Source organism: Crocodylus siamensis, chromosome 15, assembly GCF_052110815.1.
Source record: "Crocodylus siamensis isolate JL-2025a chromosome 15, ASM5211081v1, whole genome shotgun sequence".
NCBI lineage: Eukaryota > Metazoa > Chordata > Crocodylia > Crocodylidae > Crocodylus > Crocodylus siamensis.
The window spans coordinates 25,679,171-25,706,392 of NC_143409.1; the positions used below are offsets into that span (position 1 = coordinate 25,679,171).

Below are 27,222 nucleotides of genomic sequence, written 5' to 3' on the forward strand. Positions count from 1 at the left end.
GTGGGGCTGTACACCTCCTGGGTTAGATGGAGGTCCTGCATTTGGGCTAGGAATCTATGTGAGCGGTCAGACCTGGCTGACTGCTCTTCCCAGCAGTTGTCAGGGAAGTTCAGGTCCGCCATGACAACCACATCCTTAGACTTCACTACCTCTGTGAGCTGACCTAAGAATTTCTGGTCAAGCTCTTCCCCCTGGTTGGGAGGTCTGTAGTAGACTCCGACCGTTAAGTCTCTTTCCCCTCGACTGCCTTGTACTCTAACCCAAAGCACTTCAGAGTGCCCCTCCCCTGACTCCTTGCTAATTGATGAGGATGTATATTCCTCCTTAATATAGACTGCCACGGCCCCACCTCTCCTTCCTATCCTGTCCCTCCTGTTCGGCCTATAGCCCTTGACATTCACCGCCCAGTCATGCGTTGAGTCCTACCACGTTTCAGTGATCCCCACTATGTCCAGGCTGGTGCCAGCTAGCAGGAGGGTGAGTTCCTCCTGCTTGTTACCCATACTACGAGCATTTGTGTAGAGGCATTTGAGACCTCCTGTGGATGTGTGTAATGACCCCCTAGTCCCAGCGTTGTCCTGGCCCCTATCGCTTACCTGTTTATTCTTTTCGCTCATTGGGCTGGGCTGGGCTGGGCTGTAGTTGTGGGTGTTGTTTTTACTAAGTTTGATAAATATTTGATAAAATTGTCACAAACCTTTCTTTCTTTTATACTACGTTAAAAATCACCAAAAACAAGAACAAAAGAACAAGGAAAATCTGGATGGGCACTGTAAATAATTTCCTGCTAGTGGTGTACTGAGGAAGTCTCTACCTCTCCTGTGTTTCTGTTGACTTCAATGGGATGGGCACGTTTTGGTAAGGACAACAATACATTAAAAATATAGCATCCAAAGTGTGCTAGTGGCTTTAAAAGACAAATTTACAACACCAAAATCTCTGCCATGAGGTGTACAGACTACTTTTCAACGTGAAATAAGAGAAAGAAACAAAAAGTGAAATCTTTGTGAGAAAAGAAAGTTTCTGGCCAAAATTAAGTCAGTTAATGTCAATCAAAATCTGAAAATAAGTAATGTACACACTTTGCTTCTTATTCAGAACTGAGAATAGTAGTCGCACAGCAGTGTTATTCTGTTAACTTATTTGGACTACAATCACCATTAGTTTGGATGGAGAAATTTATATCAGGTTTGTTTATTTGGGTTTAACAATGAAACCACTAAAGCAGCAACTCTGATCACCAAATTAAGCTACTTAATAATAATCACAAATACAAGGCAATTCCATCAGTGTGAAATGATCAAGCATCAATTCTTTACCTGAACTAGCTAGTAGAAGTCTAACAGACAAGTAAGTCCCCCACATTGCAAACCAGCAAACTTTTCTTCATCATGGCTGGAATGCAGGACTTCCATCTTCTACAGAAAGGAGTCACTGCACAGTGACCAACATTTCTATCCACCATATCACTAGAAGAATTATCTTTTCAATAGTGTCAATGGGAGTTGAGATATCACCTGTTAGTCTTCTAATATTTTCTTTCCCTGTATGTTGTGTTTTCATACCACCCATCTTGACCTTATAAAATTATTTTATCCCATGGAACGTCTGTGTATAAAGGTAGTTTATAATGCCCTCTGGTGGTTTTGTTTAGTAGTACCGGTTACTTTCTCTGCTGACAGGTTCACATGCAAACCTAAGAATTGCCATTTACTGGTTTGTAGTTTACCATAGGCTCATCTTACCCAGTATCCCATGTCACAGTGGCAGACAGAGGATGCTGAAAGGGAGAGGGAACTGGGTATGACCAGGTTTTCTCCACTGTTCCTCTCACTTCCAGCCTCCAGCATTTAAGGTCTAGAAAGTTCTAATTCAGGGTCTGTATCCCTAACTCCCCCTGCACAATAGTTATTGATGCCCCTTTCTTCCAAAATTTGTCCAGTTCCTTTTTGAAACTGGTTAAACTATCATGTGGCCTATACACATGCTCATTCACATTCTAGCTAGAACGCGCTGGAGCAGCCTCGACTAATCGGATCGAGTCTGCGCCAACTTTTGAACTGGAACATTGCAGGGTCGCCACAGTGCAATAAGCCCCCATATATTAGGAAGTGGCCAGGGGATGCTTTAACTAAACCTTGTCAAATGAGGTTTAGATAAAATTTCCTGCTGTCATTTTTAAATGCACAGGGGGCTTAATGGATGCAACACTGAAGTGTTTTAATTAGAGCAGGTGCCTGGGATCCACCCTAATTAACACACCCCTCTGAGCATGTGTATAGGCAGCCTCAGTTTCCACAACACCCAGTGGCAAGGAGGTCCATGCTTGAATTAGACACCATGAAAAAAGAAACCTTCCTTTTGTTAGCATTAAACTTGCTACCTACTAGTTCCATTTTGTGACCCCCGAGTTCTTTTATTGTTAGAGAGTAAATAATAAATTATTTACTTTCTATTTGTCATTTAGTATTTTGTAAACCCATATGTCTCTCTTCAAGCAGCTCTTTTCTAAACTGAATAGGCTTAGCCTCTTTAGTCTCTCCTCATATGGAAGCCCCTCCATACCACTAATCATCCATATTGCTCTTTTTCTGTACCTTCTCTAGTTCTTCTATATCCTTTATGAGGGGTGGGGACTAGAACTGGGTACAATAGTCAAGATGTGGACGCACCATAGATTTATAAAGGGGCATAATGTTATTTATAATTTCTGTGGTTTATAATTCCATTCTTAATAATACCTAACATTTTGTTTGGCCTGTTCGATGGCATTGAAGATCAGCTTGGGAACTCTATCATAAGCATATTCTAGAAACCTTGTTCCTTCACCCTAAACAAAGGATTAAAGTCAAACTTCTGGGGAGGTCATTGCTGCAGAAGGTGCACCTTGCTGAAGCTGCACTACATTTCTAGGGAAAAAATTCAGATAGAATAACTACCTCTACTTTCTAGAACTGAGTCTATGATCATCAGAATTTATAAGTCTTTATCCTCTGAAGAAATAAGAGACTAAAATGCATTTTTTCTGCTTCTTGGTCTGAAAGCTGAGACAGTCCTCAACATGAATATCAATATCCATCCTATGATTTTTAAACATCAAAGTGGGTTTGGTGCTGTTAAGCAAAAGAGGATGGCATGCAACCGTAGGCCACTGACCCTGATGTTAATAACCCCTTTCCTCTGAGACCCCTGTTAAATATTAATTTTGTGTGACTCCTGGATCTCTTAGCCCCTGGACTGTCCACAGGTTAACACCTTTGAGTGGCTTGAAGCACTTGTTATGTGGTGCAAAGTTACACCACTCCAGGGCAGGATGATCTCCGATCCACACAACAAAACTCCTGCTCCACTAATGTGCCGTGGCCTCTCCCCCACCCTCATGTTCTGTGGGTTCTTACACCCCTGGCTGCTTCGTGCAGGGCCCCTGGGACTGGAGCTGCAGCTTTTCTATTCCCTCAGTCTCCAGTCCAGGAACAGTGGCATGAGGCACCTTTCCCCACCAGCACTGAGCCTGTCTGGGTTGGTAGACACTGCTGGATCCCATGACTCCTGCCCCCTACCCACTTTCACCAACACCTGGGGAATGGAGAGCCCCAGATAACTCCTAGGCCTGGGCCAGGCTCCAGGAAGCCCAAGCTACTGCCCTGCAGCTCTAGCAGCGCCTTGCTCCATGAACCCATCCCACTCAGCCTGGCAAGAGCTGGAAGTGGGTACTGGAAGCTGGCAGGGAACCCACTGCTTCAGGGCAGAGGGGCTATGGGTGGATTGAGGCTGCAGGTATGGGGCTTTGCTGCTGCCCATGTGGATTTCAAAAATTTGTTGGACATTAGGGCTGGAAGGGACCTCAGGAGATCATCAAGTCCATCCCCCTGCTCCAGGGGTGGGAAGTCAGCTGGGGTCAAAGGATCCCAGCAAGATAAGCATCCAAATGCTTCTTAAAGGAGTCCAGAGTCGTTGCTTTCCCCACCTCTGGAAGGAGTCTATTTCAGGCCTTGGCAACTCGGACAGTACAGAAGTTTTTCCTTATAGCCAGCCTAAAATGGTCTTGGAGGAGTTTATGACAATTGGACCTTATCAGCCCTTGGGGCACTCTGGTGAACAGATGTTCCCCTACATCCTGATGCACTTATAGGCAGCCACCAGATCTCCCCTGAGCCTGCACTTTTCTAGGCTGAAGAGTTCCGTGGCTCTCAGCCTCTCTTCATAAGGCCTGCTCTCCTGACCTCTGATCACGCATGGCTGTCCTTTGGACTCTCTCAAGCTTCTCCACATCCTTCTTGAATTGTGGAGCCCAGAATTGGATGCAGTACTCCAGCTGCAGTCTCACCAAGGCTGAGTACAGCAAGAAGAAGACATCCTAAGATTTATTTGAGAAGCATCTATGGATGCAAGCCAGAGTTTAATTTGCTTTACCAGCTGTGAGATCACATTGGTGGCTCATATTCATCTCATAGTCAATCATGACCCCTAAGTCTCTTTTGGCCTTGGTGCTAGCAAGCATAGCACTGCAGAGCCTATAAGTGTGCTGTGGGTCCCCCACCACCAGGTGTAGTACCTTACATTTGTTGGTATTGAATGTCATCAGGTTTGTGTCAGCCCACTTTTTCAGCTTATCCAGGTCAGCCTGGATGGGGGAGCTGGCTGCAGATAGACTTCTCCCAGCTGTGTAATGAAACCAACTTGGGGGGGCGGGGGAGGAGCTGGCTGCACAAGTTGCTGCAGACCCTAGCTCTGCGCCCACTGCTGCCTGCACATCCCCCAACCCCAGGGGTGTTTGTCCGTTTGCCCTACATGCTACTGGGCTGTTTCTGCTGGGCCTGGGGGCACCAAGGTAGAATGGGGTGGCAGGGTGGATGTGGGGCAAAGCTAAGGGGTGGGGGCAGGTCAGGAGAGGCAGGGGAGCAGCAAAGCCCCCCCCCTTCAGGATGCCTGGGTAGGGTTACCATAGTTCCAGTATCAAAAAAGAGGACACTTATGGTGGGGAGGGAGGGGGCTGGAGGGGAGAGGAGTATATGATTGGGGGGGGGGGCAGTGATATGCCCATGCCCTGTCCTTGCCTCTCACACCCAAGGCCCTGCCTCTCCCAGTCCTACTGGTGCCTCACTCCTGACCTGCAGCCCCTGCCCCCTCCCAGCCGCCCTTCACTTTCAACCCGCAGCCCCTGCCCCCTCAGCCCGGCAGTGCTCCTCACTCCTGACCAGCAGTCCCTTGCCCCCCGCCTCCCCCCAGCCCTGCAGGTATTTATCACTCCCAACCTGAAGCCCCTGCCCCCAGCCATGCTGCCCATGCAGCTCCCATGCACATGCTGCTCACTGCACACACTCTTGTCTCTCTTACCTTGGATCTTACTGAGGCCCATGCACAGAGCACGTGACCTGCAACAGCCAATCACTTTGCCCACTGCTCCCAGCCCCAAGCAGTTCCAAGTTGCCAACGTCTGGGAAAGCAGAGGAAGAGCAAAAACCCGGACATTTGCTCCCATTTTAAAAACCTACCCAGATACGAGGACAGGGGGCCAAAAAAAGACACATCTGGGAAAACCCAGACATATGGTAACTCTATGCCCGGGTGTGGGGAACAGCCAAAGGGACATGTGTGGCAGGGAGAAACACCCAGATGTGTGACAGTGAACCTGGATAATGTGCATGCCAGGAGCTGGGATCTGGGTGGGTAGTGACCTCTGCATGCAGCACCCTACCCAGTCCCTCAGCCCCACTCTCAAGGGGCTATGCTGCCTCCCTCCTCTCCCTGCAGTCTAGAATGCTGCTGCTGCAGTGGAACAGGTGAAGCATAGAGAATCAGAGAAGTAGGACTGGAAGGGATCTCCCTGCTCACCAGGCCTCTAGTGGCAAGTCATAGCTGTGTAGGTTGGGAACAGTCAAAGAAGGTTTCTAGACTGATAGGTATGTCTGCTCCAAACACCAAGCTAGCTCTAAGCTGATCAACATTTGTGTAGCTCAAAGTACAATGTGTAACAAGGCCCTTACTCTATGTGAGCCAACTCCCCCCTTACTGCAATTAGCATTGGCTCAGTTCTCATTTCTAAAAATGCAAGTAGTTTCTTCAACACACTCTCCAGTTGAACTTGGAAGCAGTCCCTCATTTAAAAAGTTATTTTGTCTGCTTTTATCAACAGATAAGCATATCTAACTGTCACCCATTTAAGAAGATATTCTGCCTTTTGCTTTGGTTGCTGTAAACAAATGAGGGTGATGATTTGGGATGTATATTTGCTTTTCAGTAACTTTTGGAGATGGAAGTTAAGACCCCAAGGAATAGGAGGTTTGCTGTGAGCAACACGAAGATGGAATTGAACAGAGGAAAGTAGACTGTGTCCTGTATGGTAGTTTCCTATATTATTTACATGCCATCTAATATTTTGGTTATTTCTGTGGATAGATCTTTAGAATCAAGAAGGAAACGGCTCTGGCAACTCAAATGGAGAAACTACATTGCTAAAGCTATTTGTGGCAGCTGACACATCTGGCCCATGGGGCTCCTCAAAGATTCAGAAATTTCCAAGCCCTGCAGGTGACATGACATGGCCCTATGTGCTGGACCCAATCAGCGTGTAGAGCTGGGGCCAGAGCCAAGGCAGTGAGACCCAATTTGGCACATGTAGGGCTGCCTCCATGCACTGGCCCTATGCCAGACCAGGCCTATGGATCAACCCTGTGCACTGGATCTAGCCTACAGACTGACCACACACCACTCATCCACTCCACAGCCTGGAAAAATTGGTCATCACTGGTCTAAAATGATTGTTTTTTGTAACCATGTCCCTTTTGTAAAAGGTTATACTTTTAGTACTGATGGCTTATCATCATTTGGAGCACCTGCTCTGTTTCCAACATGGAAAAAAGTAAATATCAAATGCTCTAAGTTTAGGTTATTGCCATTTTTGCATTAATCTCAAATATAAAAGTTTAACACTACCATAATGAAAACTTTAAAATCGAAGGCCATAGCTGCTTCCAAACAACATACGTTGCAACTTTCAAGAAGCTGAAAACAGATTGTGTTCTTTTTATGTCACTAAAAATGGCAAGCCAATCCAGGTCAATAGCCTGCCTATTCTAGTCCTTTTGTAGATACAATACATTTTGGGGATGAGAAGGACAGTTAAATCACTGCAGAACTGTTTCAACAAATGGCACTACGGGATCTCTAAAATAGCCAGTGTACTAACTAATAGTTATTGTACTGCAGTGCCTTAACACACTTGCATGGATTACCACATGCTTCTGTAAGAATTGTGACTTGGATTTGAATTACATGCATCACTATCTTTATTAGAACAATTATTTTACTGTTTCAAGATGTGAATGTTTCATAAAATATGCAACAAATAATGCTACATTTAAATCTATACAGATTTACTGTTGTATCATTTCAAGTTTTACAAAGATGTACATAGATTCAGATTTTGTATAAGTTACCTTTATTTACATGTAATGCTCTCAGCATTAAAGACCTATTCAAAGAATAAAACAAAGTAGGATTTTAAATATCCATTAAGACCCATTATATTTGTTACACAATTTACATGTCTTTACAGAGATGTGCTACACTTTGTTTTTGCATATTTATAAAAACTACCTAAATAGAAGTTTGCTGGGCAAAAGCTATATACCATAATTTCTTCAGATTTCCTCCTTGGTAATAAATTGTTCAAAAGGAAAGGAAGCCAGGGCATGTAGACTTCTATATTTTTCAGAATAGAGTTTGAAATTCATTTTAACCAGCACTTAATCAAAATAACCAGGGCTAACATTGATAACAAAATAATCACATTTACAAAAGACATCACACTTTATATTTATGAAGAACTGATCTACAATAAATTGCACATTGTTGGCTATGACTTTGGTTATACATTAACAAATTTGGTTTCTAGACTAACAGTAAAGAAATAAAAAATATAAAAATGCAGCTATAGGAACTAGCATAATCTGTAAACATATTATAGGGCCAAATTCTGCCCTTGATACATGTGCACAACTTCCATTGATGTCAGAGAAGTCTGCACAGATCAGATTGCTGAATTTGGCCCATAAAACCCTGTAAACATGTTATTATTCTGTTGTGCAATACTGCGAGAATGCATAAAGGCATCTAAATACCAAATTAACTAATACTCTGTGGCATTCATACAAATTCTGATTTAAGATTTACTTTGCTGCAAAAGTCTTAACTGAAAATATCATTGTTAAACTATATGTTTATCAAAAATGCGACAGACACCCAGGAAACCAATGGCATTATATTAAAAAAAACCAGATAGAGATTATCATGTCTTATAACTATTCAGAAGCATGCTGCTTGTGTCTCATATAAAATTCCTGGTTTTCTCAAACTGTATTTCAATAAAACCAAGTTAGAAAGATAAAAAATAAACTTTATAATGAGCATGTCAACATTCTGCAAGCTGACAGCAAGCAGGAAACACAAACACTTTTTACTGTTTTACCCAGTATGCTGAATAGTAAGGTGCTTTGGGCAGATCTGTAATAAACAGCCTGAAGCAGCACAGAATATATTGCAATACACTAAATACTCCTTATACCATTTAACCCCTTCAATTACTACTCTTAGACCAGCAAGTTTTAAATTTACACTTTTTCTTCACAGTTTCACTTCAGTAGTTTACTGTAGGACAATCTGGTGAATACTGTAGAAGGGCCACCTGCTGAAAAATATATTTAACTGAGCCTGAGGTGGTATTAGCTTATCCAGAGTACATACTGTAGCCACTAACAAGTTTTATAGAACTATGAAAGTGGCAAAACGTGCTTTAAAAATAGGGAATTTTTTCAACGTGAATTTGATAAATGATAGTTTGAAAGTTCAATAGCCAAATAACTGAATACAATAGTAGCTCCCTTTTGATCTTAATTTTGTTTGTAAACCCTTAGAAAGAAATGTCAGAAAGTTAATTCAAACATACACTATTTCTATTTGTGGCCTAATCGACTCCATCAAAACCCTGAGTATTTTCAATTGCTAAGAGGAGTTTTTCCCATAAGTCTTCAAATGAGTCATATGGAGGCAAATCCAAGCGATTAAAGCTGGAAAACAGAATAAAACCATTAAGTTTCTTTTAAAGAGCTTTACTTGTTTCATTACATGAAAAGTCTATATAAATTAAATGATGATTTACCAAGTATGAGCTCTTGGCAGTTTTTCCGGGGTGCCCCACTGTTCGATTGTAAACAACTGTGGTCCATTTGAACCTACAAGAAAGCAGCAATAATTTAAATCTCACATCCTTCTGCTTAAGGTGCCCTGCCTTCATATTGCAGTTGTATCTTTTTGAGATTTAAACATATCCAGCAGATAACTCTTATTTTGGAGTAGAACATCTAATAGAATTTGAAGCTACATACTGGACTCAAATGTAGTATATATTTCATAAGTCAGTGATCCCATGAATCTGAATTTTCAAAACAGTTCTAAACATACACTTCGAGATATTTCATCCCTCTGATACTGAAGTGCAAGGATGCATATAGAAATCACATGAAATAAGGGTGTAAGGATATTGAGGGGGTCACCCAAACCAACCTCCTACCCCAGGCAGGATCATCTATCTAAAGAAGACATGGACAAACCATGGTTCACGAGCCACATGCATCTCCTTGGGCATTTCAAACACAGCTCCTCAAGTCAGCTATTAAACAACAGGTCACTGTGCACAGCACCCGACTCTGAAGAACACACATCTTGCAAGTTCTATGTCAGTGGTCTCCAACCTTTTTAGGCTGGATATCACTTTTGGAATTTAAAAGGAAGCAAAGATCTATCCCCCCCTCCACCCAGTAGCTAAGTCTGTGGGGAAAGGAGGGGGGAAGGGAAAGGCAGTGGGGGGAGCAAGGCAGATTGAGGCCCCAGCCCTAGCCCCACTCCCTCCCTCACCACTGGGGCTGGATTCCCACCCCCCGGAATGGCAGGGAGGTAGGAAATGGGGCAGGCCCTGCACAGCTGTCACAGGGCGGGGCACAGAGCCCCAAGTGGCTCATCTGGGGCTGCGGGGAGGGGGGAGCCGTACAGCCTGGGAGAGCATGTGCCACCAGATCTGCTGATGGGACATGGCAGGCTGCGTTCTGGGGCCAGGGTGGTGCCGGCTCGTTCTGGCTGGGCTGCAGCAGTGGTGGTGCTGAGAGCGAGGCCACAGAAGTGGCCCCCAGGTGCTGCTCCCAATGCTGTCATTGCCTGCCGCTGGCACAAGTGCAGACAAGTCCTGACAAGAACAGCCCAGTGCAGCTTTCCAGCCTGCAGCTGCAGCCCAGACAGGAAGAGCTAGCACTGCCCTGGCCCCCGAGTGCAGCCTGCCCTGCCCCATTGACAGATCCAGGGGCATGCACTTCCTTCCCCCCGTGGCCTGCCAGGCTGTGTGCCCCCCTTCCTGTGTCCCCCAGATGACCTGCTCATGGATCCATCCCCCACCCTGTACTGGCTGTGCAGTGCCTGCCCCTGTGGCACTGCCTCGCATTTGGAGGAGGGGCATGTGCCTGTGAGAGAGTGCTTATGCTAAGCAAGGCCTAGCATTAGAAACAATGCACTAAAACTCCCAGAATGCTTCAAGGAGGTTGAGGAGTCAGCGATTGACATTCTGGTAATCACTTTCTGACCCTTAGATAAAAATGCTGACCTTCTGACCTTTGAACAATGATAAAAATAGCAGGCAAGCTGCTTATATTGTTAAGAATAGGAAACTGCATGGCTAAACCGCAATGACGAAAAAACAACCGCATATTATGTCAGTCTTGACATTTTAACCCTGCAAAAACCAGCAAAACATATAGATGAATAATATATTTAGGTTATAGAAAATTAGCATAAGAAATATAAAGGTCATTAAGAATTAACATAAGAAGCATAAAAATTATAATACAAAGCGTATCACCTGATATTATAATATTGATAAGTTAACTAAATGACCAATAGAAGAAAGAATTAGAAATGCATATGTATAAGTGTTATCATATATAACTACTAGTAAAGTTAGGTTAGATGCCTCACTTCCACCATGGGGACAGTTTTGTATCTTTTGTCTAAAAAAAGATAAGGGACTCCTTTTAAATGAGCTGTTGACCAGTTCTGAGACTACTGAATCAGGCAGCTGCACCAAGCCTCTGGGTTAGAGAGCAAGGGCTTGATTTGGGAACCTCGTGAACCAACAGACCTCCTTTAGTTTACGACTTTGTGAAACAATAGAAGTTTTAAATTGAACATCCAGGTCTGAGCCTGTGCTTAATTCAGTCCTTATATAATTAGGCATTGAACTCACACAGTGGCCCCCTGATTTGTGCACAGCAGAGGCAGATACTCCTATGGGCTGGGCTTTGTGCCCTGAGCCTCACTGCATGTGACCCCCAAGGCTCTGTCCATTCCCTCCTCTACCGACTCACTTGCTGTGCTGGAGGGGGAGAGGAAGGGGGGTGTGCGTGCATACATGCAAAATGCCTCCACATGCCATGCTTTGGCATGTGCACCAGGGATGCCTACTCCTGTTATAGAGGCTAAAGTGCTCATCCTAAACATTAACCACTGAATGAAGTTACTGAGCATTCCAAGGTCTAGAGCAGAAGTGGGCAAAGTCTCGCCCATGGGCCGGTAATGGACTCCATTTCCCAGCAGCCCCTGCCTGCATGGCTGAGACCAGTCTCCATGGCAACACTAGCCACACCTGTGCTGTGCCAGCAAGGCTGGGGTTGTCATGGAGACTGGTCCCAGCTGTGGTGGCAGGGCATGCAGCAGGGCAGGGCTCTGAACAGGGGTGCACAGGCGGCAGATCGCGTCTGTGCCCCTGCTCCAAACCAAGCTGTCACCACTGCATGGAGCCGGGGCAGAGCTGCAATCCGCTGCCTGCATGCCCTGTCTGGACCATGGAGGCTGCAAATTGCAGCTCTGCCCTGGCTCTGGACCAAGCTGCCCCTGCTGCAAGATCCCAGCAGCTCTGGAGGCCCTCTGCTCTACCCTGCCGGTGTGGCTGAGGCCAGTCTCCATGGCAAGTCCAGCCTTGCTATCATGGCACAGCTGCAGCTGGGATCTCCATGGAGACTGGCCCCAGCCACGCAGGCAGGGTCTGCTGGGAAATGGAGTCTGGCTGTTGGCTGGATCCACCACTTTGCCCACTCCTGGTCTAGAGCAATGGTGTTCAGGGTTTTGGCCTTGTGGGCCAAATGAATGGCACAGGGCTCCAGCTCCTAGGGCCTCATGCTGCCCCCATCCACCCAGGATCTGGCTCTGGAGGCCCTTGCACTGTCCCTGCTTTGTGTCACTCTGTGCACCTGAGCTAATGCTCAGGGTGATGGCCTGCAGCTGCCCCTGCATCCCAGGTGTCATAGCACCAGGAGCTAGATCTGACCCATAGGCCAGAGGTCTAGCAGGGGTACAGCACCTCTGTCTAGCAAAATACTCTCCTCTGAATGTGACAAAATGTTTTGAATACAAACTTTCTTTCTGTTATGGAAGGATCTTCCTCTTCAAGATTTTTTTTTTTTTTTACCACAGATCTTTAAATGAGGCAGACTAGACTGGCTAAATTTTGAAGGGCAAGGTTAGGGATGGTATCTTTTAAGTGGGAGAGATCTGAGACAAGTTTCTGGGCACAAGAATCACTTCTGAGTTCCAAGAAAGAAGCAGACTTGAATTCTGACAGTAACTGATGCTAGACTTAAAAGGTCATTTTTCAATCTACAGACCACATACAAGGTGGTCAGATGCACCTGGAAACAAGTTTTCTGTCCAAGTCAGTGTGATCCTTGCCTTTCCAGCTTGCTTTAGGAAAATGAGTTTTACATGTTGCATTTATGGGGATGTGGGGGTCTCCACATGTTCCAACTGAAAGAATCCATATTAAGTTTTGCAAACCCAAGCTTGCATATGAAAAAGTTTCTGATTGCAAAGAAATGTTGAAACCTGAATTAAGATGATGCCAATTAAATGTTACCCCCATGGGTCTGCAGGCAAACAGCTCTAGTTCCTCTGCTGCTGCCAGCCTTGTTAACCAACAGCTAAGGTAAGACTTTTACAGACACCATTCATAACCCTGACGAGAAAGTAAAACTTTAGAATCATTTCATTTTTATGCTGCTACTATTAAAGAAAAAACACAGATGCTTAGTGGAGTGTATAACTGAAAGAGAGGTAAAGCAGAAAAATAGTTATTTCTTCTGCCAGCAGATCCTGCAAAAAAGAGTAAGAGAATAAAAAGATTTTTCTCTTTTAGTAGGTAGGTAAAGTTTGAAATTTAGTTATATACCTCATTATCTGGAGGCTGATAAGAGGTGAATTTCAAGCACATTCCAAAGATGACACTACCTGTTTGGTATCCCTATTCTCAATTGTGTGTACCCACTTTCTTCCTGGACCACTGAGGACCTAGCTGCCTGTGTAACCACTTTTATGGGCAGGAATTCCTTTATCAGCCACTGGAATGGGGGTAGGCTCAGACATGGGAAAGGTTCTAGAGAGACATTTCAAAAAGACCATTAGGACAGTAAATGCAGTAGGATCCTGGCAATAGCGAAAATCCACTTGGAGGGAGCAGTAGAAAATTGCCCGATGTTGGGGAGTGATCACTGCAGTTGTCTACATGCAAACAACAGAAACTGGGATGTCACAGTTGACATTCAGGAGTCAAGGAGAAAAGGATTCTGGTAAACCCATAGCTGATGACCCAAGCATTAAAAGGACACAAAAGAAATTTTGTGAGATTGGACAGCTAACTATGGAAGCTTCTGGAAAAACTAAAAATGGGCAAAACTACAGAAGGTGGGAGTCACATGCTAAATTCTGGACAGAGAGAAATAAGCAGCCTCCTGTAATCTCTAACTGTCCCTTCTCCTTTGCACATATGGCAGAGTTCTAGTCTCAACATAGCTAGCTGTAAGATTGATTCTTTCACTGCTGTTTATACAAGCTGAAATTCTGAGATTGCTGAGGTGCAGGTACAGGAGCAGACACGTATGGCTCAGTGCTCCACTCAGCACTTGCTGTATACTTAGAACTTGCAAGTCACTTCTGAGCAGAAGCAATTAGCATATGTGCAATGCTGCACTGAAGTGTGGCCAAACTGATCCTGGGTCTGGACTCAGCAGGTACAGAGCTAGCTTTAGTATCTCTACACAGTGCTGCCTTGTACCACAGAGACACACCTACATTTCTCACCAGGAAACTATATTTGAACCATATGGATGGCTCCTCATCCGTTTGACTCTTGTCTTATGAATGATCTGGCTAATACTTTTTATCCTCAACAAGTGTTTGGCCAATTTTTCAGGACCTGCCAGGTATTAAACAGTTTTTTTTTAAATAAGCTGCAGAAACGTAGAATCAACTGTGGTATCTACAGAACATGGAGCAATATTCCATGCTTATGACACTTCTAACTTTGCTACTCATTAACTGCTGCTAAACTGGCTGAACATATATTTTCATAACTCTTTTCAACTGAAAAGTGATAGGTCCATGCTTAAAATTAATTAGTAAGGATCATGACATTTTCAAGATCAATTTTCTTTTCAGTTCATTAATCTACTTCAGGAGTGTCAAAGATACAGCCTGTGGGTTGAATCCAGCCCATGGAGCCCCACCACTCAGCCCCCTGTGATCTCCCTGGGTCTGAGTTACCCCACACAGTGCATGCTAGACCAGCCCCATGTACAATGCCTGGGACGCACGCTACAGGTGGCATCTGCTTCAAAAGCTGCACTGCATGTGGTACCCACTCCAGCTGGTCTGGGACTGCACTGCACAAGGAATCTATCCTGAGATCAGATGCACTGTGTGCAGTATGGGTCATGGACCAGCTAAAACAGGCATCACATGCAATGTGGATTCTGCAGCATGTGTGCCGGATCTGGCATGGAGGGGCAGGTCCATCTGCCTGATCTGACTCCATGGATCAGCCCTTGGCCCCCACAGGTCCAGACAAATTTGACACCCTGCCCTATTTCATTTTAGTGATATGGTACTATAAGTACTTACCATATAATTCAGCAAATCCATTCATAGGTACACGGGATGTACCAGTGACAAACTGAAGTAATCGTATTCGCTTTTCAGAATCCATCATCAAAACTGCCTATACAGAGTAATAATTATATTTAAAACTTCAGTCAAAAGAGTATAATATTATCATCTTAAACTGATTTAGTACAAATAACATTATGTGATAGTGGTTTAGAACTAAAAGGATTCTATCTTCATATCTTTCACAATAAGTCTAAAGCTATTTCCTTGCACACTGCTAAAACCTGAGAAGGCTACACGTTCTGACTGATTGTTTTCACTTCCAATTCTTCTGTGGCACAGCAACAAGAACACTGTTACTAGTTTAGCAGGCAGTTAAAATACAGCCCACCCAGATTTGGCTCCTACTTTCTTTGAAGTTGGTTGAGGTTACAGACTAGCAGACAGAAGCCTATAACTTATTAAATAGAATAATTTAAACACCTCTTTGCATAACCATGTCAAAGGGAGCTACAGTGAATATTTTTAACCTTATTTATTTCTGAACAGGAGAAGTTATTTTATTATAATCTCGAACTAGCTTTTCAATGGACAAAAATTAAACAGATTATTAAAACATTTGATACACGAGAACAGCTGATCAATGTTTTAAAGCTTGTTTAATTTGCATAAACAGAAAATTAGATCTTTGTTACCTTCCAAAACCACTGTATAACTTGGTGATTTATGCTGTAACCATTTTTGTATTTTGTATGTAGTTTCCAGTCAGCCACATCCACATCTCCTAGTCCACACATTAATAACTACACAAAAAGAAATGCCAAAATGTAAGTCAATCAAATATGGTTACAACATGATGTGTTTCCATTTCCAAAAGACACTTACCTCTAATTCATTTTCATCAAAAATTTTAATTAGGTCCTGTGGTATCAGTTCAAAAAATCCCTAAAAGAAATAGAAAAAAAGTGTCTTAAAACCAAGTAATGGTGTTTTAGGCTTCTGTCTGAACTACGACCTAGATGCACATACTTTGGGAATTAGAGCCAAGATGTTGCTTTAAATACAGGACTTTTGACACATCTGTGCCACAATTTTGTGGCAAGTTATGTTTGATTACATTCTACAAGTTTAGGGGGTCAAAGTAGCTGAACCATTATTATTCATTTTGACCAGATTTTATTTGCAAAACACCACTCATATATTGCATTAATGTAGAACTTTAATTTCTTCATGAAGTTCAGGGTTTATTTATTTATTTATTTATTTTAACAGACAGAACTAACTTCTTCCCTTTTGCTACGTGAAATACTCCTGCCCTGGTAAATACAGCAAAATAGCTTACACATGTTAAAAAACAAGTACATCTTTTTACTAACTTGGTAACGCAGTTAAAAAAAAAGATCAGGAAAGTCAACAAAATATGACCAATTTATTCTTCTTCAACAATACGGTTTTCTGTGAAACCCTGAACCAATTATTACTGAGTGTCATATACTTAAAAATATTTGCAGAAAAGAGTAGAAAATTAGTCCTAGTAAACTTAATGTGATTTATTGTTCAGTAATTTAAAGTGTATAAACTGATTTCAGGGTTGATACAAAATGTACTACAGCTAGTACAGTTCACCAGGATTTAGCAGTAACTAAATTTTCAGCATAAGTTGAGATAGCAAGGTACATTTATAATAAAAATGCTGCTACCAGTTGCAGAATATTGGTACACCATTGAAAAATTCACAAATCTGACACCATGGGCAACATCAGGCTAACTTTTTTGCTGCTAGATCCCTAGTCTATGGGATCTTAATGAGGATGCTTTCTGAAAGGTCCATCTTAGTATTAGGTGCAACAAATTTTAAAAATAGTATGTGTATTTAAAATGAATACCTCCTTAAAGGCAGCCATTTGTTTCTGGACTCTGCTCACAAACCTCCATTGAATTACAAGGCTGCAAAAAACAAAAACAAACAAACAAACAAACAAAAATAAAAAATTTATATTTAAAATACATGCAATGCATACACATTCTAATTCTAATTCACTGAAAGGATCAGTGAAGCAAAACAAAGACATGGTACTTAGAGAGACTACAATAAAGTGAGATACCGAGGACAAAATGTCCAGTTACTTACTGAATATAGTCTCGTTTGTTCTTGTTGGTAACTACTATTTCTGATCCACCACTTTTCAAATCATGTTGATGAGTCTAAAGAAGAAATGCTGAATTATATGAAGTACATACTTAACCGAATTCAAGAATAAACATTAGATCAGGTGTTGGCAAGGGGGGAAGGTCCTAGGGGGTACGCGTGGGTGGGTGGGGATGGAGCACTGCATCCACCACCCTGCGCCATCATCTCCCAATAACAGGGCTGGCGGGGAGCACACATAGCAGCCGTCGCCGCCACCCACCGCCCTGTGGTGTTGCTGTGTATGGCCATGCGCCACTCTGCACCCCACCCACTGCATCCAGCTGCCGGGGTACACTTATTAAAAAAAAGGTTGAAAACTCGTGCATTAGATGATATAGTAAAGTCTTCAAGACTGGAGAATCCAAAAAGTGCGACAAATGAAACTAGATTCACAAGAGACTACTTGAAATAGTTGTGTATTTTTGGTTGGGGGGCGGGGGGGAGGGTTGCATTTAGGTGGTGACAGACTACAATGTCAAAACTCAATTATTTCTGACTCAACAACAGTAAATCATTTCAACATCTGTGCACAAGTTTAGAGTAATATTGTACATTATTTTGTCCTAACTTCACTATCCATGCTTCCAGTGACTCAGCTTCTTTTGTGAGAGGTCTTGGAAAAAAACACTTACAAAACAACTACAGTGGTTTTAGTGAATAGTGGATTGACACACATTTGTTACACAATGGCTACTATTACTGCAACTTCAGTATAAAACTGCAATTTGGCTTTCAATCTGTTATGCATCTATTTTTTCCCCTCTAAGGGCCATCTTAACTGCTTTAAGAACTAGGCCACACAGAAACAGAGCTACCACCATTCTTATAGTTGGCTGACCACTATAAACTGGGATTTTTATGCAAGACCAGTGTTGGACCCATGCTATCAAAAATCAGAGAATAACTGCATTTTAGAATACTTCAGTCTGCAGAAGATTTCACTACAAATGCCACATTTTAAAAAGGTAGCTGCTAGTCAGACAAAAGCATAAGTTATTATATCTAAAGCTTGCAAAAAGTTATATGGACAATTTATGTACCAGGACTAGTGCCCTTCCTGAATAGTAAAACATTGATGCAGGAGAGTAATTAGATTTAAAAGAAACTGATTTAAAACAAGTATTCCTCAGTAACTTCTCAAATCACAATATTAACAAAATATTAAAAGAAAACATATCACCCAAGCAAGAGGTAAGAGGAACAAACCAAGAATTCAAAAGTGCATATTTAATTACTACACAATCTTGTAAAACAGAAAGAGTGTGGTTTTCTAGGATAAGTGCCTTATTTCATGTACACCATTTTACAGCAATATACAAACCTGTCCAAATAGCTCTTCATCAACCATAAACCTGAGGTCCAATTCTGCTGGGTCATTTTCAAGAATCCATTTCAAAGAATTGTAATATTCACTGTCCTAAAAATGATAATTGCAAGCTAATGATTGAGAACAGGAGGATTATTTGAAATAGACAGTAAACAAACACAATTTTAGTGAAGGTCTGGAAGTCTGTATTCAGTAAATACTTTTTGTAAGAGTAACTACTTATAGCAAGAATTTCTTAGAGTGATATCTTGTATTTCTTAGAGTGATATCTTATATTGGACGAATGGTATAGTTGGGATAAAGCTAAACAAGCTTTTGAATGAAAGACAGTCTTTATCAGGTCTGAGCAGTAAAAGCCAGCATAACACAATAAAAAATGTTGTAAGAAAGGGAAGAGATATTTGCAGGGGTGGCAGACATAACACTAGAGAAGAAAAGCAGCTGATTACCAGATCATCAAGGCCTATCAAAAAGGGAAGAGGGAAGAGTGTATAGGAAGAATTCAGGAATCAGGTAGGTTACGATGTGCTAAAAAACAAGTATCAGCATTAAGTTGTTAGAGTCCTTAGTGACCGACCAGCATATGAATTTTTGTTCCGAAGTTTGCCTTTTAAAGGTGTAGGTGGATTTCCCTTGAACATGAAGATAGTAAGGTCAGAAAGTAAGTTTTCTGGGAAAAAATGTGCTCTTATTGGTGTACATGCATCTGTCCTTCATATTTTTTCTGTGAGAGTTCATTCTGGTGCACAGTTGCTGCTTAGTTTCCCTACACAGTAGTCATGAGGGCATTTGGTACATTGAATCAGATATATCACATTTGGGGAAAGGCATATGTAGGAACCACAGATTCTGATGGTTTTGTTATGGGGGAGTAGACTAGTAGCAGGAGATGTGTTGACAAGTTAAGCACTGCTTCCTAAGGCAAGGCTGTGTCCCACTTGATGTCTGTTGGACAGTAGGGAACTTGCCAGATTAAAGGGTTGTTTAGCCAGGAGTAGAGGGGTTGGAAATATTTTTCTCTAGGTGTGCTCTGTTGAGTGTAAGCTTTACAACAGATACTTCCTTCAGAATTGAATACTATGAAAATAAATTTGAGTACTATGAAAGTAAGGTACAACTCATTGTTTCTTGGAAGGCATGACTATCAGTGAAATTTCACACTGTTTTGTTTGGAACATTTTGAAATTAAAAGAAAAAAAGTGCTTTGACCTATTTTTCATTTTGTTTCATGCAATATGAATGTCTCCACATATTTCCTGATGCTGAGATTTTCCTCCATTTTTTTTAACAACTGCTCTCACAGGCCAAAACAAACTGGATGGTACTACTCCCCCTTCTTGGAAATTTCAACACTGTTCCTTATTCATCAGCAGGATAGAGTTACAACCATCACAAGTTAGTCCTTTCCTATAGAGCAGGAATGGGCAATTATTTGGGCTGGAGAGCTACTTAAAGAGTTTTGGTGAGCTGTTGAGGGCTGTGGAGATGCCAGTTGATACTATCCAGCCTGCCAGCTGCCACCGAAGCCCAAGGAGGGAGGGTTGTGCACTGTGTCACTCCATTCTGCCGCAGCTGAGAACAGGCCACACCACGCAGCATGTAGACTCCTCTGCTCCTCCCTCCCTCCCTCCCCGCTTGCATCCAACCCCCGTCCCACCCCCTCCGGCTTCCTGTTGGCATTGTGCAGTTCTGGCACAGCAGCCACTGGCAGCTGGGCCCATACAGGATGGGGTGCGATGCAGCGTTCCAAGTAGCTCTCCTGCCCACCTGCTGTGATGAGCTACTGCTGCCGTGCTGCACCAGGAAAAGCAAAGGCAGAGGTGGCTGCCCCACCACTGCAGTGGGTCATCGCAGTCGGCAGCTGGGACAGCTACTCGATGCGCTGCATTGCACCCTGTCGTGTGTGGGTCCAACTGCTAGTAGCTCCATTGCCAAGACAACAGCCACAGAAACAACAGAAAGCTGGGCAGGGGTGGGGATGGATGCAGGGCAGAGGGAGGGAGGGGTGGAGGAATCAGAACACCATGTGGTCTGGCCCAGGTTGCGGCAGAGTGGAGCGCGATGGGGTGCAGCCTTTCCTCAGACTCATGGCAGCAGCTGATGGGCTTGACGGAATCAATTGGCAGGCTGGATACAGTCCACGGATCATATTTTGCCCACCCCTGCTAGAGGAATCATGTTCAAAGCAGCATTATAGCATTGAGGAAGCATTAAACAAACTGATACCTCCACAAAACCATCACGTGCAGATGCAACTGTATTCTCTAAAATGTTAGCGTGCATGGGCTAACTGTTTTTATTTTTCCTGCTTTTATTTCTCCTCCAGACACTCCTGCTGCAGTAGAGCTTTTCAAACCACTTGCAAAAAGTTACACGGACATTTAAGACTGATACGCAAACTATGTGTTCTGGTCCAACTTTGATTTTAGAGTCTTTTACTGATATCCTGAGACTACCTTAAGCTTCCTGGAGGAATTAGCATCATATTTTTGTCTGCCTCTTTTCAGAGTAATACCATGACTAGCACCCTTTCTGAGTAATGAAACACTGATGCCGGTGATTAATCAGAGTGAAAAGGAGCAGAAAGACTGCAGTGGCATCATGGCTGACTCAAAAATGGGCTAAAAAGTGGGTCTGACCTGATATCTGAATCTTCTGTGAAGGTCTATCCAAATCCATTAAAACCCACCACTGGTTCTTTCCAGAGGGAATAGCTTCAACTTCTTTCTCTAACCTTCTGGGTACTCATTAGAGGACTTGCAGATCAAGCAGCAGACCAGAGGTTTGGTGGTGTAAAGCACAAGGCACTGGGAGTACCAGACATTTGCAGGCAGAGCCACATTACAAAATGGGTAGAACTTAAGTCTGATAATTTCAGACCAGCCATTATTTTTACCAAAGACAGACTCTTGAATAATGAGGTTGTATAAGAGCAGAGTTATCCTGAATATAATAAATCTTTTCCTCTACTTTATTCTAAAAATAATGATCTAATCTCAATTAGCTAAGAAAATCTATCAGCTCTAAACTAACACTAATAAATATTTTCTTAAAAGCAAGAAAAAATGTGGTGTCAACTTATTAATAGTGCAGAAAATGTATTCTCCAGAATTCCATTCTGCAGCCATGAGAAGAAGGAAGGAATTGAGCGTGGAGTTACAACTGCTTTCCTCTATGTACTGGGCTAGTGGTGCTCATGCTTTTGGCCCTGCAGGCCAGATGAATGGTGTAGGGCCAGTTCATGGGTTGGATCAGGCTCTATGCTGCCCCTGCCTGGCCAGGATTGGGCCCCAGGAGCCCCATACTACTCCTGCCAACCTGTGTGCTACCTTGCATGCCCAATCTAACATACAGGGCCCTGGCCCACAGGGCTCCCCACAAATGGGAGAAGCCCCAGGGGCCAGATAACAGTGCTGGTGGCTGGATCTGGCCCATGGTTCAGGGATGGAGCACCCCTGTACTAAGCCAGGGGAAACGAGATGCAGATGCAGCCTCAGATGACTCTGTTATTCAAAAGAAGCCAGTCTTATGTGCACTGAATTTGTTTGTCAGTCACTGAAACAAGGAGCCAAAATTAAAAGAGTTTAAAACTGAACTTCTGAAGCATCTTCAGGGCTTGCACAACCTTGTAGCAAGGCAACAAAACTATAATATCCACAACACCGTATGCAACACCATTATACTTTAGATAAGGAGTGCCCAACCCTTGGCCTGCGGGCCAGATCTGGGCCTTGGTGCCATGTCATCTGACCTGTAGCGCTCCCCACAAGTCTGAGCACTAAATCAGATGCACAAGTTGCATGAGGGTCCGGGGCCTGAGCTTGGGATGTGTGGCTGGACAGCGCTGGGCCCCCATGCTCAAGCCTGGTATGCAGGGGCAATGCAGGGCCCTATGGCCCAGTCTAGATTGTAGACCAGCCCTGTACTACTGATCTGGCCTACAAGGATAAAACGTTGATAACCACTACTTCGGACTCCTAGCAGTGCATTTCTTTTCTGCTGCAACTAGAAAGGGTCTGAGCACGAGGTATACGGTAGATAATTTGGCCTCTGATCTCTAAAGATGGAATCCCAAGTGCATTCAAATTTGAGCCAAGACTTGGTATTATTACAGAAACAAAAACTTAATGAAGGACAATACTTTTGCACTTTCAGCATTCGTTATAAGGGAGGAGTGTTACTTATAAAGGCTCTTAACATCAAGGTATGGTAAGATCATATGTTACTTTTAATGACCAAAATGTAGAAAACAGTTGTAGGAGGCAGGAATAAGACAGAAGACCCAATTCTTGGTCCTCTGTAGTAAGAGACAACACCATATTGCTGTGTTAAATTAAGCAAGCATCACGATGTTTCATGCCAAATTTTCATTAAAGGTTAATGGATTTAGCCCTAGATGCAGCTGCCTTTCAGTAGAACTTGGATATTAAGCCACTTAGGCTGCTGATAGACATGAAAAAACAAAAAACAAAAACCCACACTTTACCGGAAGAGGCTGTGCATGTTAGTCTGACCTAGCTCTGAAGCATCTGTATAGCTCGCATGCTTCAGTGGGCGTATTTGGTGCCTTTATCTAAATCTAATTTAATCAACTATTAGATAAAAACACCATAAAAGCCCCACTGAGAATCCCTGATCTATATAAAGGTTGTGCGAGCCTGGTCTTACTAATGCAATGCCTCTTCTGGGCATGTGCTGGGGTTGGCACAGGGGCACGCCAAGTTTTAAATACCATGGTTTTTTTGGGATATTGGTTGTAGCTGTATTGGTCTAAAGCAGTGGTCACCAACCAGTGGATCTCGATCCATTGGTAGATCTCAGAGCCTCTTGGAGTCTATCCAAGGCTTGGGTGGCGGGGCTGAGTGCTCATGTGCATGCACACACATGCCCCAGCCCAGCAGGTCTGCCCATGGGGGAAGGGGCGGGGGCCCCCATGGTGAGGGACAGTGCTGCAGAGGCAGAAGCAGGGGTAAGCTGAGTGAGGCCCAGGCTGGGTGGGACCTACCTGCTGGGGAGGCATGCCCCCAAATAATTTTTTCTCCCCTCTGCCTTGATCTGCGCCCCCAACTCCATAGACTTACCTCCTGGGTGGGGGGAGGGTGGCAGCGGCACGCAGTAGATCTTGGGTTGCTTTTAAATGCCAACTGTGATCTATCTAAAAAGGCTGGAGACCACTAGTGTAAAGGCACAGGCAGACAAAACTCTTGGGGTAGAGGCAATATATTTTATTAGACCAACTAAACAGATGAATTTTTTTTTTTTTGGGGGGGGGGTTAAACACATCTGTAAGCAGCCTTTGATGTTTATGAAAATTTTATTCAAACTGTTGTGTTTTAAAAAGCAAGACTGTGAAGACTGAAACTGTATTTTTGAGATAATATTAAAAATCTACTGTAAATACAAAAACCCAGTATAATATACAATGGCAGAAGTAATTACATACCACAGATTCCATGTCGTGAAGCGTTATTGGTTTTTGAAGCATCATCTTGTAAAAAGGCCGAATAAAAAAGGCTGCAAAGAGAGTGATGAATATTGAATGTTAGAAGAATGTCAAATCTCATGAAGTCAAAACATCCACAATATTAATCTGCATTATTCTTCAAAACAAATACTAACCATCCAAAAGCTTGCCATGGTAAACAGCCATTCCAGCTACACGACCTATAAATTTGAAGTAAGAGAGATGATCTTCGTTGCACAAGCCAGAATTTGGATTGATCTGCAGAGTATAGTTATCCCTGGAGAAAAGGGAGGAAAAACACACAATAGATGCGCAATTCTGTACTCCATGAACAACCACTACATCTCATAATATGAAAGAATTAGCTATTATAATAAAATCACCCTTTGCAGAAAAAAACAAAATTCCTGTCTGGATACATAGGTTGTTAGTTTAATACAAAGACATGATCACCTGGAAGTTTAGTAGAATTGCAGTGTTGAAACACTAACAGAAAGTCTAAATGAATGTATTGCTCTACTGAAGTTAATGGCAAAACTCCTATTATTTTAATAGGGTCAGGATTTCACTGTATTGGGTTTGTAATATCTTCCCTCTTTAAATATTTTCCTTCATCTTTTACTCAAGCATGCATACAAAAGTAAATGTAGACGAAATGCTCACATGGCTACAAGCTGCCACTCATTTATACAAAGACTGAGTACCATTTCAAGGCTAGACCCTGAAGCGCCTGGGAAACATGACCCAATCGCTCCCTAGTGAGTCACAATTTCAGTCCCGCAAATGAGGTAATGCAGGTGACCTACAGGGCCCTTGAGCATGTTCTCCTGAGTTGTTCTCAGGCTCGGTGTTTCAGCCAAACTTATGAGCCTGTTCTCAGGCTGTATACTGAAATGGTTACAGTGCCTCATCTCTGAGATTTGACATAGGCAGAGCAGCAGTGAGTGGATGCTATAGGCAGTTTGGACAAGCTCTACATATTCATTGTAGACAGCCTTGCAATATAGGGTCACGCTCTCTTGCCAAATGAATAGTACTTCAACACCAAACTTTCAGCAATTACTAATAAAATAAACTAAAATAATTAAATACATTTTTTAAAGTTAGCGTTAGAGATGAAATTTGAGTGGCCTTTCCCAGCCTCTTACTTTTTGGAACCGTAGTACTTACGTAGCAGAATATTCAAACAATCCATAATAAGGATTAAACATTTCTTTAGAGAGAAGGAAGAACCATTCCCTTGCCACTCCTCCATAATCTAATCCTTTTTCACCATCAAACTCAATCCAGAGTTTTGCTTTGAGGAATTCTGCTCTTTTTACAGCTATAATTCTTCTATAAGAATCTTCAAGGATTGTTGTGCGATGAACTTTCATTTCAAATCTATTTGGAATATCACTCTGAATAGGAACAGGAAAAAAAACCACAAAAAACCAAAGCAAGTTGTTACCTGGTTATACAAATGCAATAAGGCACATCAGAAGATGTCTTGCAAGTGTCTTTAGACATGTTGGGAGCATCCACACGAGCACACATGTGCCTCTTGTCCCACCTCAAACCCCTTTGAGGCGGGGCAAGAGGCACGTGAGGGAACGAAAAAATGTTCCCTGCGCTGCAAGGCGCCAGCAGGACCCTGCACGTGGTCTCTGCACGCCGTGCCAGGTCCTGCCACCAATAGACCAGCCCAGCTGGGTGGCAGAGTCCCCAAGGGCGGCAGATCCTGCCACCAAGAGCCCAGCCTGGCCCAGCAGCAGAGGCCCCAGGACCCCGTATGCAGTCCCCATGTGCCGCACCAGTTCCTGCCAGCAAGGGTCTGGTCCAGCTGGGCGGCAGGTGGTCCCCAGGGCCAGCAGGACCTGGCTGGGCCCCGCGTACTGTCCCTGTGTGCCGTGCTGGGTCTTGCCACCATGGCTCAGAGCACCGCACTCCTGCTGCTGCTAAAGGTAAGTTATGGGCCCTGAGCAGCAGCCCTCCAGGGTGCCTGGGACCCTGGGGGGGGGGCTGTGGCCCTCCTGGGGGAGCTGGAACCCTGGGGGGGGATGCACCCTGTGGAGGCCAGGGGACTCACCCCTTCTGAGCAGCCCTCCAACCCACAGTCCCCCCAGCAATTGCCCCACACCTCCCAACATCCCTCCATAACCATCCCCACCTTCCCCTACACCCCTTCCCACCCTCTTCCTGAAAATACCACATCCCCCCACATCACACACCCATCATGTATGATGAAAACCAAAAGCACATATCAACACATATAGGTATTTAGAATTTATTTTATCATGATGATAGAGACTCTGGTAGGATTCCACATTGATTTAACATTGTAAATATACCTATAAAACACTGCCCAACTGACTGCTCTCTCTCTGGGGGTGTGCGCAGGCACGCATGTAGTCTTTTGTGTTAATTGTGGAAAAACTTGGATTTTGGGGCATTTTTAAAAATGGATTTAGGATGCTGCTGCAGCAGTCTAGCTGGCACAAGGTGTAGTGTCCCCAGGTACCCAGTGGCTGAGCCCCAGAAGCTCCGGAGAGCGAGTAACCCTAAGCTGCTTGCCAGGGCAGCTTTTTGTACTGCTGGGGCCAACACAGGGCAGCTTTTTATACTGCTGGGGACAGCACAGGTGTGGCCCCAGACTCTAGTTCCCCTTGGCTGCAGATCTGGGAGGAGCCAGGCAGGGTTATTTTGCCCCAAGAGGCACAATTTGCACCACAACAAAGTGCATGTCCAAGCATGTGTGCTGAGGCAAAGAGTCCCAGCTCAAATTTGCACCTCTTCTATTTGAGCTGCTGCAAGTGCACATGCTTGCATGTGTGGACGTACCTGTTCTTTGAAGATGCAAGAGAACATGGTTAAGAGGCTCTAATTTTGAAAGATTAACCCAGCATGGAGATTTTTACACAGCAGGTACTACTTTTCCCCATAGGGAAGTCATATTAAAAGAAATGCATATTAGGGCATGTCCAGATGAGCGCACACATGCCTCTTGCCCTGTCTCACACCCCTTTGAGACGGGGCAAGAGACCCTGTGTGGGAATGAAAAAAATGGATATCCAGGGGTCTTATAAAAATGGAGTTTAAAAAAAGTGGGGCAACCAGAGGCTGGGTCCTCCACAGAGATGCTCTGGCTGCTAGAGTGTCTCTATGGTTGGTTCCTTGCCCTTGGCAGCGTGCTGCAGCACCAGGGCTCCAGTGCCGGTAAATAAGGGGTTGGGGGGGCTGGAGGAGGGGAAAGAGAACTATGGGGGCATCCTCGCTGGCCCT

At 43.7% G+C, this 27,222-nt stretch overlaps 1 protein-coding gene across 6 annotated transcripts in view; it reads right to left on the bottom strand.

Annotated features, from left to right (window-relative positions):
• Window positions 1-7,424: 7,424 nt before the first annotated feature.
• Window positions 7,425-27,222, bottom strand: part of NEDD4 (NEDD4 E3 ubiquitin protein ligase) — a 124,210-nt gene continuing 104,412 nt past the window's right edge. For all 6 annotated transcript variants that reach the window (XM_090028452.1, XM_090028453.1, XM_090028456.1 and 3 more), the window contains 11 exons: window positions 25,132-25,361; window positions 24,117-24,238; window positions 23,941-24,011; window positions 18,492-18,587; window positions 17,111-17,184; window positions 16,866-16,926; window positions 15,865-15,924; window positions 15,675-15,782; window positions 14,995-15,091; window positions 9,161-9,233; window positions 7,425-9,068 (listed from right to left, as the gene is read on the bottom strand). In XM_090028452.1, coding sequence (XP_089884578.1) covers window positions 8,966-9,068; window positions 9,161-9,233; window positions 14,995-15,091; window positions 15,675-15,782; window positions 15,865-15,924; window positions 16,866-16,926; window positions 17,111-17,184; window positions 18,492-18,587; window positions 23,941-24,011; window positions 24,117-24,238; window positions 25,132-25,361 — 1,095 coding nt within the window. In that variant the 3' untranslated portion in view covers window positions 7,425-8,965. The remainder of the gene's footprint in view (window positions 9,069-9,160; window positions 9,234-14,994; window positions 15,092-15,674; window positions 15,783-15,864; window positions 15,925-16,865; window positions 16,927-17,110; window positions 17,185-18,491; window positions 18,588-23,940; window positions 24,012-24,116; window positions 24,239-25,131; window positions 25,362-27,222) is intronic.